General features: G+C 44.7%; 1 protein-coding gene across 7 annotated transcripts in view; it reads right to left on the reverse strand.

The window, feature by feature from the left end:
* PHF21A (PHD finger protein 21A) overlaps positions 1-14609 on the reverse strand; it is a 289517-nt gene that overhangs the window by 36220 nt on the left and 238688 nt on the right. For 5 of the 7 annotated variants that reach the window (XM_054024659.1, XM_054024652.1, XM_054024657.1 and 2 more), the window contains 2 exons: positions 3963-4214; positions 1069-1155 (listed from right to left, as the gene is read on the reverse strand). In XM_054024659.1, coding sequence (XP_053880634.1) covers positions 1069-1155; positions 3963-4214 — 339 coding nt within the window. The remainder of the gene's footprint in view (positions 1-1068; positions 1156-3962; positions 4215-14609) is intronic. The other 2 variants (XM_054024656.1, XM_054024658.1) reach the window with 1 other exon arrangement.

The following is a 14609-nucleotide window of genomic DNA, read 5'->3' on the forward strand; positions in this document are numbered from 1 at the left end:
CCGGTTTTGAAAGTATGTTTCAAAAGCTTTACACAGCTTTCAATGTGGTAGCACTTTTTACATTGGCCAAGAGATCTAATATCTAAACAGCTGACCCAAGAGCTAAAACAAAGTCTTCAGAGATGTTGAATAAGTCACCATGGCTTGTGTTAACTCCATGCATTACGCAGATACATTGTGCAACCTTTTACACCGTGAAACTAGTCCTGCTAGACTATGAACAGCAAACTGCCCCCTCACTGAAAATATCAAAGCCTCTACTGGTAAATACAGCCATATTGCCACTTGCTCTTTTCTTTCTCTGATGCTATGGTAAAGCATAATATTTGAGAAGACATCCATAGGTACGAAGCTAGGAAACAGCTCTACAAAATTCAGGTCCAAAATATTTTCTGGTCCTGTACCATCGTTATCTTTGGCTATACCTGGCATAGTCCCAATTATACAAATATCTCATAGTTACAGAAAACGCAAGTAGAAACAAAATCCACTAGGTCATCTAATCTATCTCCCTACCAATAAAAGATTGTTTCCCATCATACATTTTCTGGTATCTTGTCCATTTTACCTTTAATATCTCAAAATACAGGGTGTAGCCTTCATTTATGTCTGGAAACTATGTCACAGATTAACAGAATTTACTGTCCCAATGTCTTGTTCTGATAATCAGCCTAAAGTTTTCCTTTCTTAATTTCATCCCGGTACTCCCAGTTATACCCCCTTGCTCCTTGTCTAAGAAGCTTAATAAAAAAAATGTGAAGAAGCAACCAGTGTCTTTTCTAAAAACAGTGCAAAGTAAAACAATTTAAAGCTGTATTGCTCAGCTGCAAATGGTATAAAGAATGGAAGCTGCAGAAAAGACTTCAGCTATTTCTCTTCTCCTGCTCTTGAATACTGAGCAGTGATGATTGAAGAGCTTTTGCAGCCTTCGGTGACAGACTGATTCTGCTCCTACACTTTCAGTAGTTTCATTTCACACATCTTGAAGGTAAGAAATGAAAAGAAAACATCCCTTATTTACTTTATGGCCAACTTCCCTCCTATCTTTCTTGTTCTTGGTACACTCACCTGTGGAAGAAAATTTGGACGAGGAGTGAGTCTGGGAGGAGGGATGAACTGTGGCACTTTGATGGGCTGAGGTGTAGCCTGAACCTGCTATACAAACATTAGAGAGAGTTCAACAAGAGGAAAATAGCTTTGAAGTCATTCATCAAAACCAAGCACACTGACAGTATTTTCAGTCCTGATGCTCCTCAGTTTAGGCTGCTTTCCCCCACTGTAAATAAATTCTCACAGCAACAGTTTCTGTATTAGAACTACATTAAAGAAAGAGCTGGCCTTACATTTTGGTTCCTGCACATCCTGTATTGCAAATTGAAGCTAACCATCCTTTTGTTTAATCTAAATGTACATAATACTAGGCTCTGCCATCTAAAACAATTTCCTTTGAAGGTAATGAACTTTCACATTTGTTTTACAAGTCAAAACTGCCTTCACAAAAGATAGAAAGTAAAACCAGATTTGGCTGCCCCGCCAGATAGACCTTCACATGGTAAAAGCACTTCTGTCTTCTCATGTGGAATGATATGCAGAAGAATAAAGCAGTGTCTCTAGTAGTTAGAACAACTTCTGGGAGCCAGAACCCATCTTCTATTTCTAGCATTGTAAATGACCCAGTACATGACTCTGAATTCATAACTTTGGCTTGAATTTTCAAAAGTGGCTTTTAATTTTGATTATCCAGCTTGCCACACCTTGGCCCTGATTTTTAGAGGGGCTAAGCTAAGCACTCCCAACTCTAACTGAAATCAGTGGAAGCTACTGTGGCCCAACACCTCTGAAAAGTACATCCTAGTTGTCTTCAATGGAGCACTCAAAATTGAGACACACACAACTTTAGTGTACACTTGAAAATGTTAGCTTTCCCTTTCTGTAGCTCTGTTCAACAATGTAAAATAGCAATATTAACACTTCACCAGCGTGCTGTTAAGGTTTAATTAATATGTGGGAAAATGTTTTGAGATCCTTGATAGAAACACATATAATTAGTAAAGCTGTGAGTCTTTCATGGAGATCATGGAAGGACATCCATGACTTTTGCAGTGGCTGGTGCGGCTGACCACAGGAGTGCCCGAGCAGCTGGGATGGCCCCGGGGCCAGCCATGTTGGCTGCTGTTCCGGCGGCTGTTAATGCAGTCCCAGGCAGCTGGTCCTGGGCGCTGCCCCAGAGCAGCAGTCTGGGAGCAGCAGCAGCACCCTGGGCCGCGCCCCCCCAGCAGCAGTAAATAAATTAATGGAGATATCCCAACTCCTAGAACTGGAAGGGACCTTGAAAGGTCATTGAGTCCAGCCCCCTGCCTTCACTAGCAGGAACAAGTACTGATTTTGCCCCAGATCCCCAAGTGGCCCCCTCAAGGACTGAACTCACAACCCTGGGTTTATCAGGCCAATGCTCAAACCACTGAGCTATCCCTCCCCCCACTCCAGGCCACCCTGGAGCAACTGAGCCCTGAGCAACAGCAGCGGCAGGGCCCCAAGCCACTCCCCCGCCCGGAGGTGCGGCGGCAGGACCCTGGGCCGCCACCTCACCCGAAGCAGCAGTGGCAGGGCCATGGGCCATCCCCTGCCCGGAGCAGCAGCGGCGCGCTCAGGGCCGCACTTCGCACCCCCAGGAGCAGCAGTGACTGCCAGAGCACCCCCTGCCCCCAGAGCAGCAACGTCCTCTGGAGCGCCCTCCCTCCCCAAGCACCTAAGATTTAGTTAGGAGTATTTTTAGTAAAAGTCATGGACAGGTCACTGGCAGTGACTTTTTGTTTATTGCCCGTGACCTATCCATGACTTTTACTAAAAATACCCGTGACTAAATTGTAGCTTTAGTCATTAGTGATTATTAAAAGAAGGGTCAACTCTGTGGACCAGGGTAAGTTATTCAGCAAGGACTGAACCTGAGCAGAGATTTATCAATCCTTCTGGGAGATAACCACATCATTGGGGATGGTGGAAAAAGACTCCACTTAAAGAGATTTCTCCACCCCAAATACAACTATTTGGCTCATTCAGAAGCAAAACACTGACTATTTACATCCATCAAAGCTATATTCTTTTATAAAGGAAAATTTATGATATAAATTGGCCTCACTGTTGATAAAGCCCTGGATCAGCCTATCCACAAAGTAAAACTTCCCTGTAATGGCTCTGTTCAATTGCCTAGTCTCAGAAACCCAAATGCCCAATTCCACAGTTGCTATTGTTTATGTTTTTAAACAAAATTCTGTGCAGCTGATCAGTTACACAGCAGCTGCTAGGCACTCTCTGAAAGCCTGATATAATCAAAAGTGAGACACTTTCCATAATATGGGCTTATGATGGCTGGATCCTGGTAAGAGGATGTGGTAAATTAAGACTTGATAGGATGGGAGGTGTATCCTAACCCTATGTAGATTTAGTGAGCAAAGAAAACAAGAGACATTTGACACATTAGATAAGATGAGGATCTATACCAACCAAATAAATAAAGTCCACAAGGCCTCCAAAACCAGAACTACAGAACAACATTTTAGCACAACAGAGCTCTGCAGATCAGGTAGGACAAACTTCATACTAGTAACAGTATTTGTCCACAGACCCCGCGTCTAGGGCAAGCTTTACACAGAAAGTGACTACAACAATGACTTAATTCAATAAAAATATTAACATACATAAATAATAAATATTTTCCCCTCAGGCTCTCAAAGCATTACAACTAATTAAGCCTCACAATATCAGTGAGGTACTGCGTGTCCCTATGTGTAAGAGTTCATTTTTCCTTCTGTGGGGCAAAACCAGCCTGTTTATAAGTAGTATTTTAAGTAGTCCTCCTTTGTAAATACACACAGCTCCACAGGTGCACACAGTCCCACATTCTCTCTCTCTCTCTCTCTCTCTCTCTCACACACACACACACACACTTTCTTCTGGCTTACCAAAGTAACTGTGTTTTTTGCCACTATTTGGACTGCCTCTGCTCCTGGACCAGTAACCTTATTTGTCGTCTGGAGGTTGACTGGTGTATTCTGTGCATCGGTGCTGAGGACCGCTTTCTGACTGTTGATTGCAGTAACCATGGCAATGGTAGGTCTTTGACCCACAACAGAGGCAGGCATGGTTGCAGTTGCTGCTTTCAAGACGAGAGGTAGTGTCTTAGTGGTGATCATAGAAGCTGTAGTTACAGATTTCTAAGGGAAACAGAAAACACAGCTTAAGAGTCTGGAACATTACATATTGGACAGGATGTTGATTATACTTGAGCTCAGTCAGTCAGAAATGATAGGTAAAAATGGGAGGGAAAAAACCAGCATTGATTCTGTCCGCTTCTATATACACACACTTTACCCTATGCCTGCAAAAACTGGAGAAATGGAAAAAATCCCTCATCTGAGAAAGCCCTGAGATAAATCTTTACTAAAACTTGCAATCATACAGAAAGTATTGTGAACAATGCATATATAGTATGCATATGCAATGGGAAAACACATTGTGAGATTAATCAGGTGTTTGTAGAGGTATAACACTTACTTCTCATACATCTTTGAGCTTCGTATTACTCCACATGCATATTGTCATGAGTGTCAGTTTCAATCCCTTAAATGTGAAAATTTATAAAGCACATTTAGCAAAGAAACAGTCCCAGCATCTCTCTCATCAGCTGAGATCCAAACCTTTAGAGGAAAGTTTTCTATTTTTCAGATAATTTAGTTATCCAAAATGATCATTTTATTAGAGGAAGGAGGAGGAAACATTTTAACATGGACATATTTAAGGACAAAGCTAGATCTCAATTTTGGATATCCATTTTTTATTTTTAGTTTTATGTACAGTAATTTAGCTATCTGGACTCTTCCCTTCCCTGAGAAGAGCAGGAGGCCAACTAACTAACTGCGGCTACAGATGGAAACTAGAAAAATAATAAGCTTGGTGGAAAAATCCTCCATCACTATTTCTGTTACAAGGAAACACCTGTGGGAGGGAGCCAGTTTTTATTTTCAGCTTCAAGCTGAATGCATCTTGGCATTTTAAGTGTTGACTTTTAGTTTGTCCAACAGGCAGTAAGCAATTAAATTTCACTTGTTCATACCGGAATTTTCCTTGTCCTAGGTTGCTGGACAATGGGATTTCTCTTGGTCTGACCTGAAGACAGCGATTTTGGAGCCTCTAGTCCCAGCACACATATGAAATGCCTAATTCTACTACAGCTGCAAATATCAATTCCCAAGATTTATATGTTAAGGCACAGATTTTTAAATATATTTAGGTATTGCTGTGCTTAGAGCTGCAATGCCTAACTGGTTTAAGAACCTAAATCTCATTTTCAAAAGTGATTTAGGCACCTTATCTAAATCCCATTGACGTTAAATAGGAGTTTGTCTCCCAAGTGCCTAAATCCCATTTGAAAATGAGATTTAGGCTCCTAAATCAGTTAGGCATTGCAACACTGAACAAAGCAATGCCTAAGCACCTTTAAAAATCTGGGCCAAAGAGACTACACCTGCAATATTTTCCTTTAAATTTTACTTCTATTGAAATATTTGTTAAGGAGAGATGGGAAAGGAGAAATAATCATGCAGAAGAGAACAAGGCAACTATTTCCAGATTAAATGACGCCAGATTAAAATATACATTTTAAAAAAAAGAAGATAAATGGCAGCTAAAAGAACTGGTGAATGAACTTGCTTTCTTTTTCATCAGATCAACTATACTGATGTCAGAGCATCTTTCCAGACTTTTTGATGGAATGATCAAATGTTCCCAGTACAAAATGAGAACCAGGGCCTGCATTTCTCTGATGCAAGTGCTACTATCCCCTAGAACAGAAGAAATGTTGGGCCAGGTATCAGGTGATACTTTTTTCTGGTGCTAACATGCCTGCTTTGTGTTGGCTTATTTTAATCTCACCATTCTTTCCCCTCCTTAAAAAACAAATCCATGTGTAATTTCAATTGTTTTCCCAGGTAACTTTTTCAGTAGGTTTATTATATTATTCGGGAATTTATTTTGCCTTAATTACCAGTATTCTTCTAATTTCCTACTGTTTAGACTATATCCTCTAGTTTTTGAACCCCTCACATGTGTCTATTTGCACTAGCGGTGAATTTGACCCTTTATAAGTTTTATCAACCCCATTCATAACTTTGTCTTCTGTATCACAAGAATAAGAATAACTCCCTTAACCTTTCTTTATATCTTCTATTCATGAGTTTCTTTATTGACCTCTGCTGCACTCTCTCCAGGACAAGCAACCTCCTTCCTGTTGTGCAGTGGCATTGAACAAAGTGTTCAAGTGAGATATAACAGTAAGAGGATCATTTTCATGAATACTACATTCACCCACATACATTTTAAAGAAAAATGTAATCAATCATGTTATACAAGACATGACTATCAAGGGATTCTAGTGAGATCATACATAACGAAAGCAAACCTCTAATCAGCAGAGTCCAGATAATGAATTTCCCTCTGTCATGTTGCTGCACGTTAATTATTTTTTGGAAGCTAAAGATGGAATATTTCTATATGAAATGTTTTCAGTTTATGTATTAATACTGATGTAACATCAGCAATAAGACCATACAATTTCATATCCATAATAATGTGACTTTTAAAAAACAGGTTTGCTGCTTTAGGAAGATTTTTACAAATCATATGATAATGGATTATAGTAAAAAGTTACTATTAGGGCAGTATATTTACTTCTAATTAGGTTGTCTCTAGTCCTAACTTGAATTGCACTTGAACTTGCACCTAAAAAATTAATTCTGTTGAAGTGCCTTGGAAGATATATTGGTTACAAAACTGGACATCAGGAAACTTTAAAAAGAGGCAAATATTTTACTTTCCCTAGTAGGTAAAGAGGCTTTTCTCTTCAAGGAGAAAAGGAACGTTTTGTTAGTCAGTAGAAATGGGGCAGAGTGTGAATGGTAGCGAGCAGAGGTTCTCCAGATTTATATCAGTGTAACTGAGATTAGAATAGTTTTTAGGATGCAACACTATTCATTCATTCTGTTCCAATGGAAGTGTCCCTTGCCCTTCAGCTTATTGATGTTGTCCAAGTGCCACTGTTCTTATTCATAGACTCAGACCAAAAGGGACCATTATGATCAACAGCCTGACCTTCTGTGCAACAAAGACCATAGAACTTCCCCAAGATAATTCCTAGAGCAGAGCTTTTAGAAAAAACATCCAATCTTGATTTTAAAATGGCCAATGATGGTGCATTCACTACAACCCTTAGTAAATTGTTCCAGTGGTTAATTACCCTCGCTGCTAAAAATATACACCTTATTTCTAGTCTGAATTTGTCTAGCTTCAACTTCCAGCCATTGTATCATGTTAGATCTTTCTCTGCTATCTTGAAGAGCCCAAATATTTGTTCCCCATGTAGGGTACTTAAGGACTGTGATCAAGACACCCCTTAACTTTCTTTGTTAAACTAAATAGACTGAGCTCCTTCAATCTATCACTGTAAGGCAGGTTTTCTAATCCTTCAACCATTCGCCTGGCTCTTCTCTGAACCCTCTCCAATTTATCAACATCCCTCTTGAATTCTGGACACCAGAACTGGACACAGTATTCCAGCAGTGGTCACACCAATGCAAAATACAGAGGTAAAATAATGTCTCAGCTCCTACTTGAGATTCACCATGACAGATATGACAGTATCCTCCAATAACCTGGGAAACCCTTATGGAATTAAGTTAAACCTTATTGAATTACGTTTGGGGTCCATTCTATTGAAAAAGCAAATGTTTGAGTACTACTGTGGGATTGTATGAAATTTCTTTATGAGGAAGGAGGATTAATGCAATCTCTGGAAGACATTCGGAACGTCAAATGACTTTTTGGGGCAATACATAGGAAGTGGATTTCCTAGGAAATTCTTGGGGGGGGTAAGGTAAATGCAAATGATACACTTCAAATCCATCCTTTGAAGCTATGGCCTGGGGAGAGAAACCAACTGTCTACTGATTACCTGCTCCTGGAAACTCCAGTTCAAAGATCTCCAAACTGAATAAAGGAGGGACTAAACTCTTCATGAGTGTGTTAGTTCTGAATGGAGCATGTAATGAACTTGTGACCAAAAGAGAGACCCATTTGGGCAGTCTGAAGGACTCACCTGCCAGCCCCATGTTGGGGGAATCCCTGGTAAGTTTATTAGCATTTTTGGAGGTTATTTTATTGTTTTTGTAAATACTTTTACCCTAAGAATAAATATGCTTGCATAGAAGGTGCTGTGTGGTAACTTATATCTGGAGCAATTACACTGTGTACCATCTCCAAGGAGAGAAGAGAGGCAGGCCTGCTTAGGCAGACTGTCTTTTGCTGGGAATAACAGTGAAGGCAGGGAACTCTTCAGCCTGGAAATACCCTGGTCGGAAGGGAGAAAGACATAAGTCTCCACCCAAGAGAGGCAATGGCTGGGGGTCTTGAAGCCTGAGACTGGATGCCCTTGTTGGGCCACTAAAGGGAAATACAGGTGCTGTTGCCCTGGAGCGTGAGACTCCCATTTAGGTGTCCAAAGATCAAATTACATACTTTGGCCATAGTGTTGCACTGGGCACTCATGTTCAGCTGATTACCACAACCCCATATCTTTTTCAGAGTATGTGTCTGGCAGTTTTGTGGTAGTTTCACTAGAGGCTCTTTAACTTTGAACAAAAGCTTAACTTACACAACACAGGAGATGACCTGAAAGTTAATACACAAATGCAAAGCACGGAACACAGAGATTAGCAGAAGATTTCTTTTACAATCAAGTTTCCTGAATGAAAAGCACAAAGGCCAATCACATAGCAAACTGTGATCCACTGTTAGCCTGTAAATGTTTTGAGACACATTAATACATATTGTTCTCTCTACTCTCATTTAGGTTTTCTTTTTTGTTTAGCCTTTTTTAAATAGAATTTTATTGTTCAACACTCAATAAGAGAAACTGATTTTGTTCAACTGTTGTATTTCCTTTTTATTTTATACTATGTCACAAATAATATAAATTAGCTAAACCTCATAAATAGAAATTTTTTAAAAAATGTAGGTCCAAAACAGCTAGATGAGTCAGCCTGATCAACTAGTTAGGATTCTATAGCCCAATCATTCCCCCACTGTTCCAAGGGAAAAGATTAACAAGGAAAGCAACTGAATAACCGGTCCAAAAAAACGGTTACCTACCTTTCGTAACTGTTGTTCTTTGAGATATGTTGCTCATGTCCTTCCATTCTAGGTGTGCGTGTACCCACGTGTACAGTCATTGGAAATTTTTGCCTTAGCGGTATCTGTAGGATCGGCAGTGGCACCCTCTGGAGTGCCACGCTCATGTGTCGGTATATTAGGCGTCACCAACCCTACGCCCTCTCAGTTCCTTCTTTCCTGCAACTCCGACAGAGGAGTAGGAAGGTGGGGAATGGAATGGATATTAGCAACACATCTCGAAGAACAACAGTTACAAAAGGTAGGTAACCATGTTTTCTTCTTCAAGTGCTTGCTCATGTTCATTCCATTCTAGGTGACTCACAAGCAGTACCCCTGGAGGTGGGGTTGGAGTTCATAGTTGTGCGGCCTGCAACACTGCTCTACCAAAGCCTGCGTTGTCTTGGGCCTGCTGGGTAAGCGTGTAATGAGATCAGGGCCGGCTCCAGGGTTTTGGCCGCCCCAAGCAGCCCAAAAAAAAAAAGCCGCGAGCGCGATCTGCGGCGGCAATTCAGCGGGAGGTCCTTTGCTCCGAGAGGGAGTGAGGGACCGTCCGCCGAATTGCTGCCAAATACCTGGATGTTCCGCCCCCCTCCGGAGTGGCTGCCCCAAGCACCTGCTTGCCAGGCTGGTGCCTGGAGCCGGCCCTGAATGAGATGTAAACGTGTGGATGGACGACCAACTAGCAGCCCTGCAGATATCCTGGATAGGCACCTGAGCTAGAAAAGCTGCCGAAGAAGCTTGTGCCCTGGTTGAGGGGGTGGTCAAAATTGCCAGAGGAGGCATTTTTGCCTGATCATAGCATTTTGCCTTGTCCTTGTATAACACCGTACAGGGTGGTTCTGAGGCAAGCACCTTAATCTCAAAGATCCTGTGGGCAGATGTTATTGCAACCAAGAGTGCAACCTCCCAGGAGAAGAGGAGGGAACAGGAAGCCAGAAGCTTGAAGGGGGGACCCAGGAGCCACCACAGAACAAGATTCAGGTTCCACAGAGGGATGGGGTCCCAGACGTGGGGTAGAGGCGCTCAAAGCCCTTGAGGAACCTGACCATGTCCTGAGCGAAAACCGACCTGCCCTGGAGCGGTGGATGGAAGGCTGAAATAGCAGCCAAGTGGACCTTAACAGATGAAAGAGACAGGCCTTGGAATTTGAGATACAGAAGGTAGTCCAGGATTAACTGCAGTGAGGCCCGCTCGGGCCAAATACCTTTACTCAAGGTTCAGCATGTGAACCGCTTCCATTTGGTCAGGTGGAGGGCTTTCTGCTGCCCAACAGGACCTGTTGGATACCGGCCGAACATCTTGCTCCTCTGCATTTAACCATGTAGCAGCCAAGATGTCAGGTACAGTGCTGCGAGGTTTGGGTGCAGATGACTGCCGTGGTTCTGGGACAGCAGGTCTGGTTGGAGCAGCAGCTGTAACCGGGTGGCCACCAAAAGGTCCAGCAGCGAGCAGAACCAGTGCTGGTGCAGCCAAGCCGGCGCTATGAGAATCACCTTTGCCCGGTCCTGCTTGATCTTCATGAGGACTCTATGGATTAATGGCACTGGAGTGAAGGCATACATGAAGGCCCCCGACCACGGGAGCAGAAAGGCATCTGACAGGGAACCTCTGTCGATCCCCCGAATTGAGCAGAAAATGTGGCACTTCCTGTTCTGCCTGGAAGAGAAAAAATCCACTGGAAAATGATGCTGATCACCTTCGGATGGAGTGACCATTCATGGCGAGACGAGAAGGTCCTGCTGAGGCAATCTGCCAATGCATTCCTGGCCCCAGGGAGGTGCGCAGCTAAGAGATGAATGGCATGCTGAACACAGAAGTTCCACAGCCTGAGAGCTTCTTGGCAAAGGACTGACGATTGGGCTCCACCTTGCTTTTCGATTTAGAACATTGTGGCAGTGTTGTCCATCAGGATCTGAACCAACCTGCCCTTTATATGAGGCAAGAAAGCTTGGCAGGCCAAGCGAACTGCTCTGAGCTCTCTGACGTTTATGTGTAGGAAGCGACTGTTACTCAACCAACAACCTTGCGTGCTGAGATTTCACAGGTGGGCTCCCCACCCCAGATCTGAGGCATCGTAGACTAGGGTAACCAACAGGGCCGGGGCCACAAAGGGGACTCCCTCCAACATCGATAGGGGATTCAAACACCATGTGAGTGACGACAGTATGTGGTCCAGAACCTTTACTACAAGGTCTATGTTGTGTCTGTTGGGGATATAGACCAACCACAGCCACACCTGTAGAGGCCTGGGGCAAATCCACGCATGCTGGACCACGTAAGTACAGGCTGCCATGTGACCCAACAATCTCAGGCACGTGTGAATGGCGGTGAGAAGGTGGGCTCGCATACACGAGATAATGTCTGTCATGGCTCAGAATCGGGCTTCGGGGAGGAAGGCTCTAGACCAAGTGGAATCGAGGACTGCTGCAATGAACTCTACGCGCTGCACTGGAACTAAAGTTGATTTTTTTCTCGTTTATTAACAGACCTAGATCGTGACAAGTGGAGCGAACCAGGTCAAGGTGCTGCTGCACCTGATCCCAGGATTGGCTTTTGATGAACCAGTCATTGAGGTACAGATAAATCTGAATACCCCAATGCCTCAGGTAAATGCCACTGATGGCATACACTTTGTAAACACTCTTGGGGCTGACAAGAGACCAAAGGGTAGTGCCAGGAATTGGAAATGGTGCTGGCTCAGCATAAAATAGAGGAACCATCTGTGTCCTTGAAAAATGGAGATATGGAAATATGCTTCCTTTAAGTTGAGGGCGACATACCAGACTCCCAGATCCAGGGAGGGAATAATGGAGGCCACGGAAACCATGCGGAACTTCAACTTTTTGAGATGCTTGTTGAGGTGTCGCAGGTCTAGGATGGGTCGCAGGCCCCCTTTTGCTTTCAGGATTAGGAAATAATGGGAGTAGAACCCTTTTTCCCTCATTTCCCGAGGGACCTCCTCTACTGCCCCCATATTGAAGAGGTTGTCTACCTCCTGGGTGAGGAGTTGCTCATGAGAAGGGTCCTTGAAGAGGAATGGGGAAGGGGGGTGGGGAGGAGGGGAGGCTAAGAACTGTAGGATGTAGCCTGAGAATATTACATTGAGCACTCAACGGTCCGAGGCTATTCGCAACCAGGTTGACCAGAAGGGGCGCAGACAGTTGAGGGAAAAATAGGAGGGTGGATCTTGGAATATGACTGGGGTGTAATCCTTGAGCACACCCTCAGAATGCCTGTGTTTGGCTCCCATGGTGTCTTGAAGGACTGGGCTGAGCAAGCGAATGGGAGGACGAGGGGCATCATCATTTAAACCCCTTGTCTCTGTCCCCAGGACCGAGGAGGAAGAGGAGGAGGAGAGAACTGCTTCCTAGCCTGCTGTGGAGCGTGAAGGCTGGCACGGGAGTCTTTAAGGTCATGTAGCCTTGTGTCCGTGAGCTCAGAGAAGAGCCCTGCTCCCTCATACGGGAGGTCCTGGAGAGTGGGCTGCATCTCCTGGGATAAACCCAAGGATTGCAGCCAAGAGCTGCGTCACATCACCACTGCAGAGGCAACAACCCTGGCCACCAAGTCCGCCTAATAAATCTTTCTGCCAAAAAGATCCAGTCTCTTGGCATCTTTATTCTTAGGCATGCTGCTCACCTGTCCCTGCCTGTCCCTCTTGTTGACTGTGGACACAACCAGAGACCCAGCAGCTGGGTGCGTACAGAGGTATTCAAACCCCTCTGTGGGGACATAATACTTCTTTTCCGCCCTTTTGGAAGTGGGCAGAATGGAAGAGGTCTGCCACAACGCCTTAGCGATCTTGAGGACCCATGGGTGGACTGGCAGCACGATGTGGGCCTGGGTGGTGGAAGATATGACATTGAAAAGGTCATCAGATTGCTCCACCAACTCCTTAATTTCCAGGTTTAAGTTGTCAGCCACTCTCTTAAGGACAGCTTGGGGGGGAGACTATCAGTCTGGGAGGGCCCTGCCACTGCTTCATCTGGCGACAAAGACGACGAGAGCATCGCAGGTGGAGGGGTGGGTTCCCCTTTCCCTTCTGGGGACGGCTCCCTAGGCGTTGACGCCTGTTGTGCTGTCCCTGTGTTAGATTCCGCACTGTGCTTTGAACCCGGTGCTGGGAGTGGTTTGTCCAAGGCGGCCAGGGATGAGTGGTGGGAGTATGGAACCAGCATCATTGGTATGCCCCAAGGATTCCAACAAGGCCATTGAGCAGGCCACTGGCCCTGCTGCCATGCCGCCACCGTGGATGTCGTGCTGGTCTCTGGGGCCGACTGTGATCCATGCTTCCTTGACGAGGGATTGAATTCCGGCTCTGACTTGGACCAGTCCCCTTCCAGTGACCAAGGCGGGGCGCTGGAGGCCTGTCTGCTGACTGACCCTTGCAGGAGACCAATGCCTAGAGTGTGGGGATCGGTATCTGTCCATCAGGTGGTACCGGGATGGAGGAGACCAGTGCCGCGATGGTGAGCAGTCCCACACCGGTGGGGATCAATGCCTGGGAGATCATCTAAGTGATAGGGATCTGCGCCAGGGCGATCTCTGGTGAGAGGTTGGCCGATACTGAGAGTATGGAGATCAGTGCCTCGATTCTGGTGTTCCATGCCTGGTAGAAAGAGAGCATGGTGCTGGAGACCGAGGTTGTGGGGCTGGGTCCTAAGTCAGGGGGATGCTTTTTGGGCACCGACGAGGGGGAACGGTGCTGGGCGGAGTGCTCCACACAACACCAAAGTGCTGGAAGTGGAGTCCAACCGGGATTTCTCCGATGTCGGATGAAGTGCAGCCTCCATGAGGAGGGCTTTCAAGCGGATATCCCACTCCTTCTGGGTTTTGAGACAAAAGTTCTTGCAAATCCTGCACTTGTTCTTTATATAGGATTCTCCCATGCACTTCGAACAGCTGCTGTGGGGGTCACTAACAGGCATTGGTCTGTTGCATGATGAACACAGTTTGAAGCCTGGGGAACAGGGCATGCCCTACTCTGGGGCAAAGTCCCAGCCAGGACTCTAGCAACTAAACTAACATTTAACTTAATGGCTAACTAACTACCTAAGAACTATATACAAAGAAGATAGACAATGGGCTATTAAGAACCGCTAACACTCTTGCAATGCAAGGTAAGGCGCTCTGACCAACTATCATGGGTGGTAAGAAGGAACTGAGAGGGCGTAGGGTTGGTAGCGCCTAATATACCAATGCATGAGCATAGCACTCCAGAGGGTGCCATTGCCAACCCTACGGATACTGCTAAGGTAAAAATCTCCGATGACTGCGCACATGGGAGTGCACACACCGAGAATGGAATCGACATGAGCAAGCACTCGAAGAACTATTACTCTGATTCATCAAAACACTAAAGCATATACTTAACTTCAAGTACTTCG

Source organism: Malaclemys terrapin, chromosome 4 (assembly GCF_027887155.1).
Source record: "Malaclemys terrapin pileata isolate rMalTer1 chromosome 4, rMalTer1.hap1, whole genome shotgun sequence".
In the NCBI taxonomy this organism is placed as follows: Eukaryota; Metazoa; Chordata; order Testudines; family Emydidae; genus Malaclemys; species Malaclemys terrapin.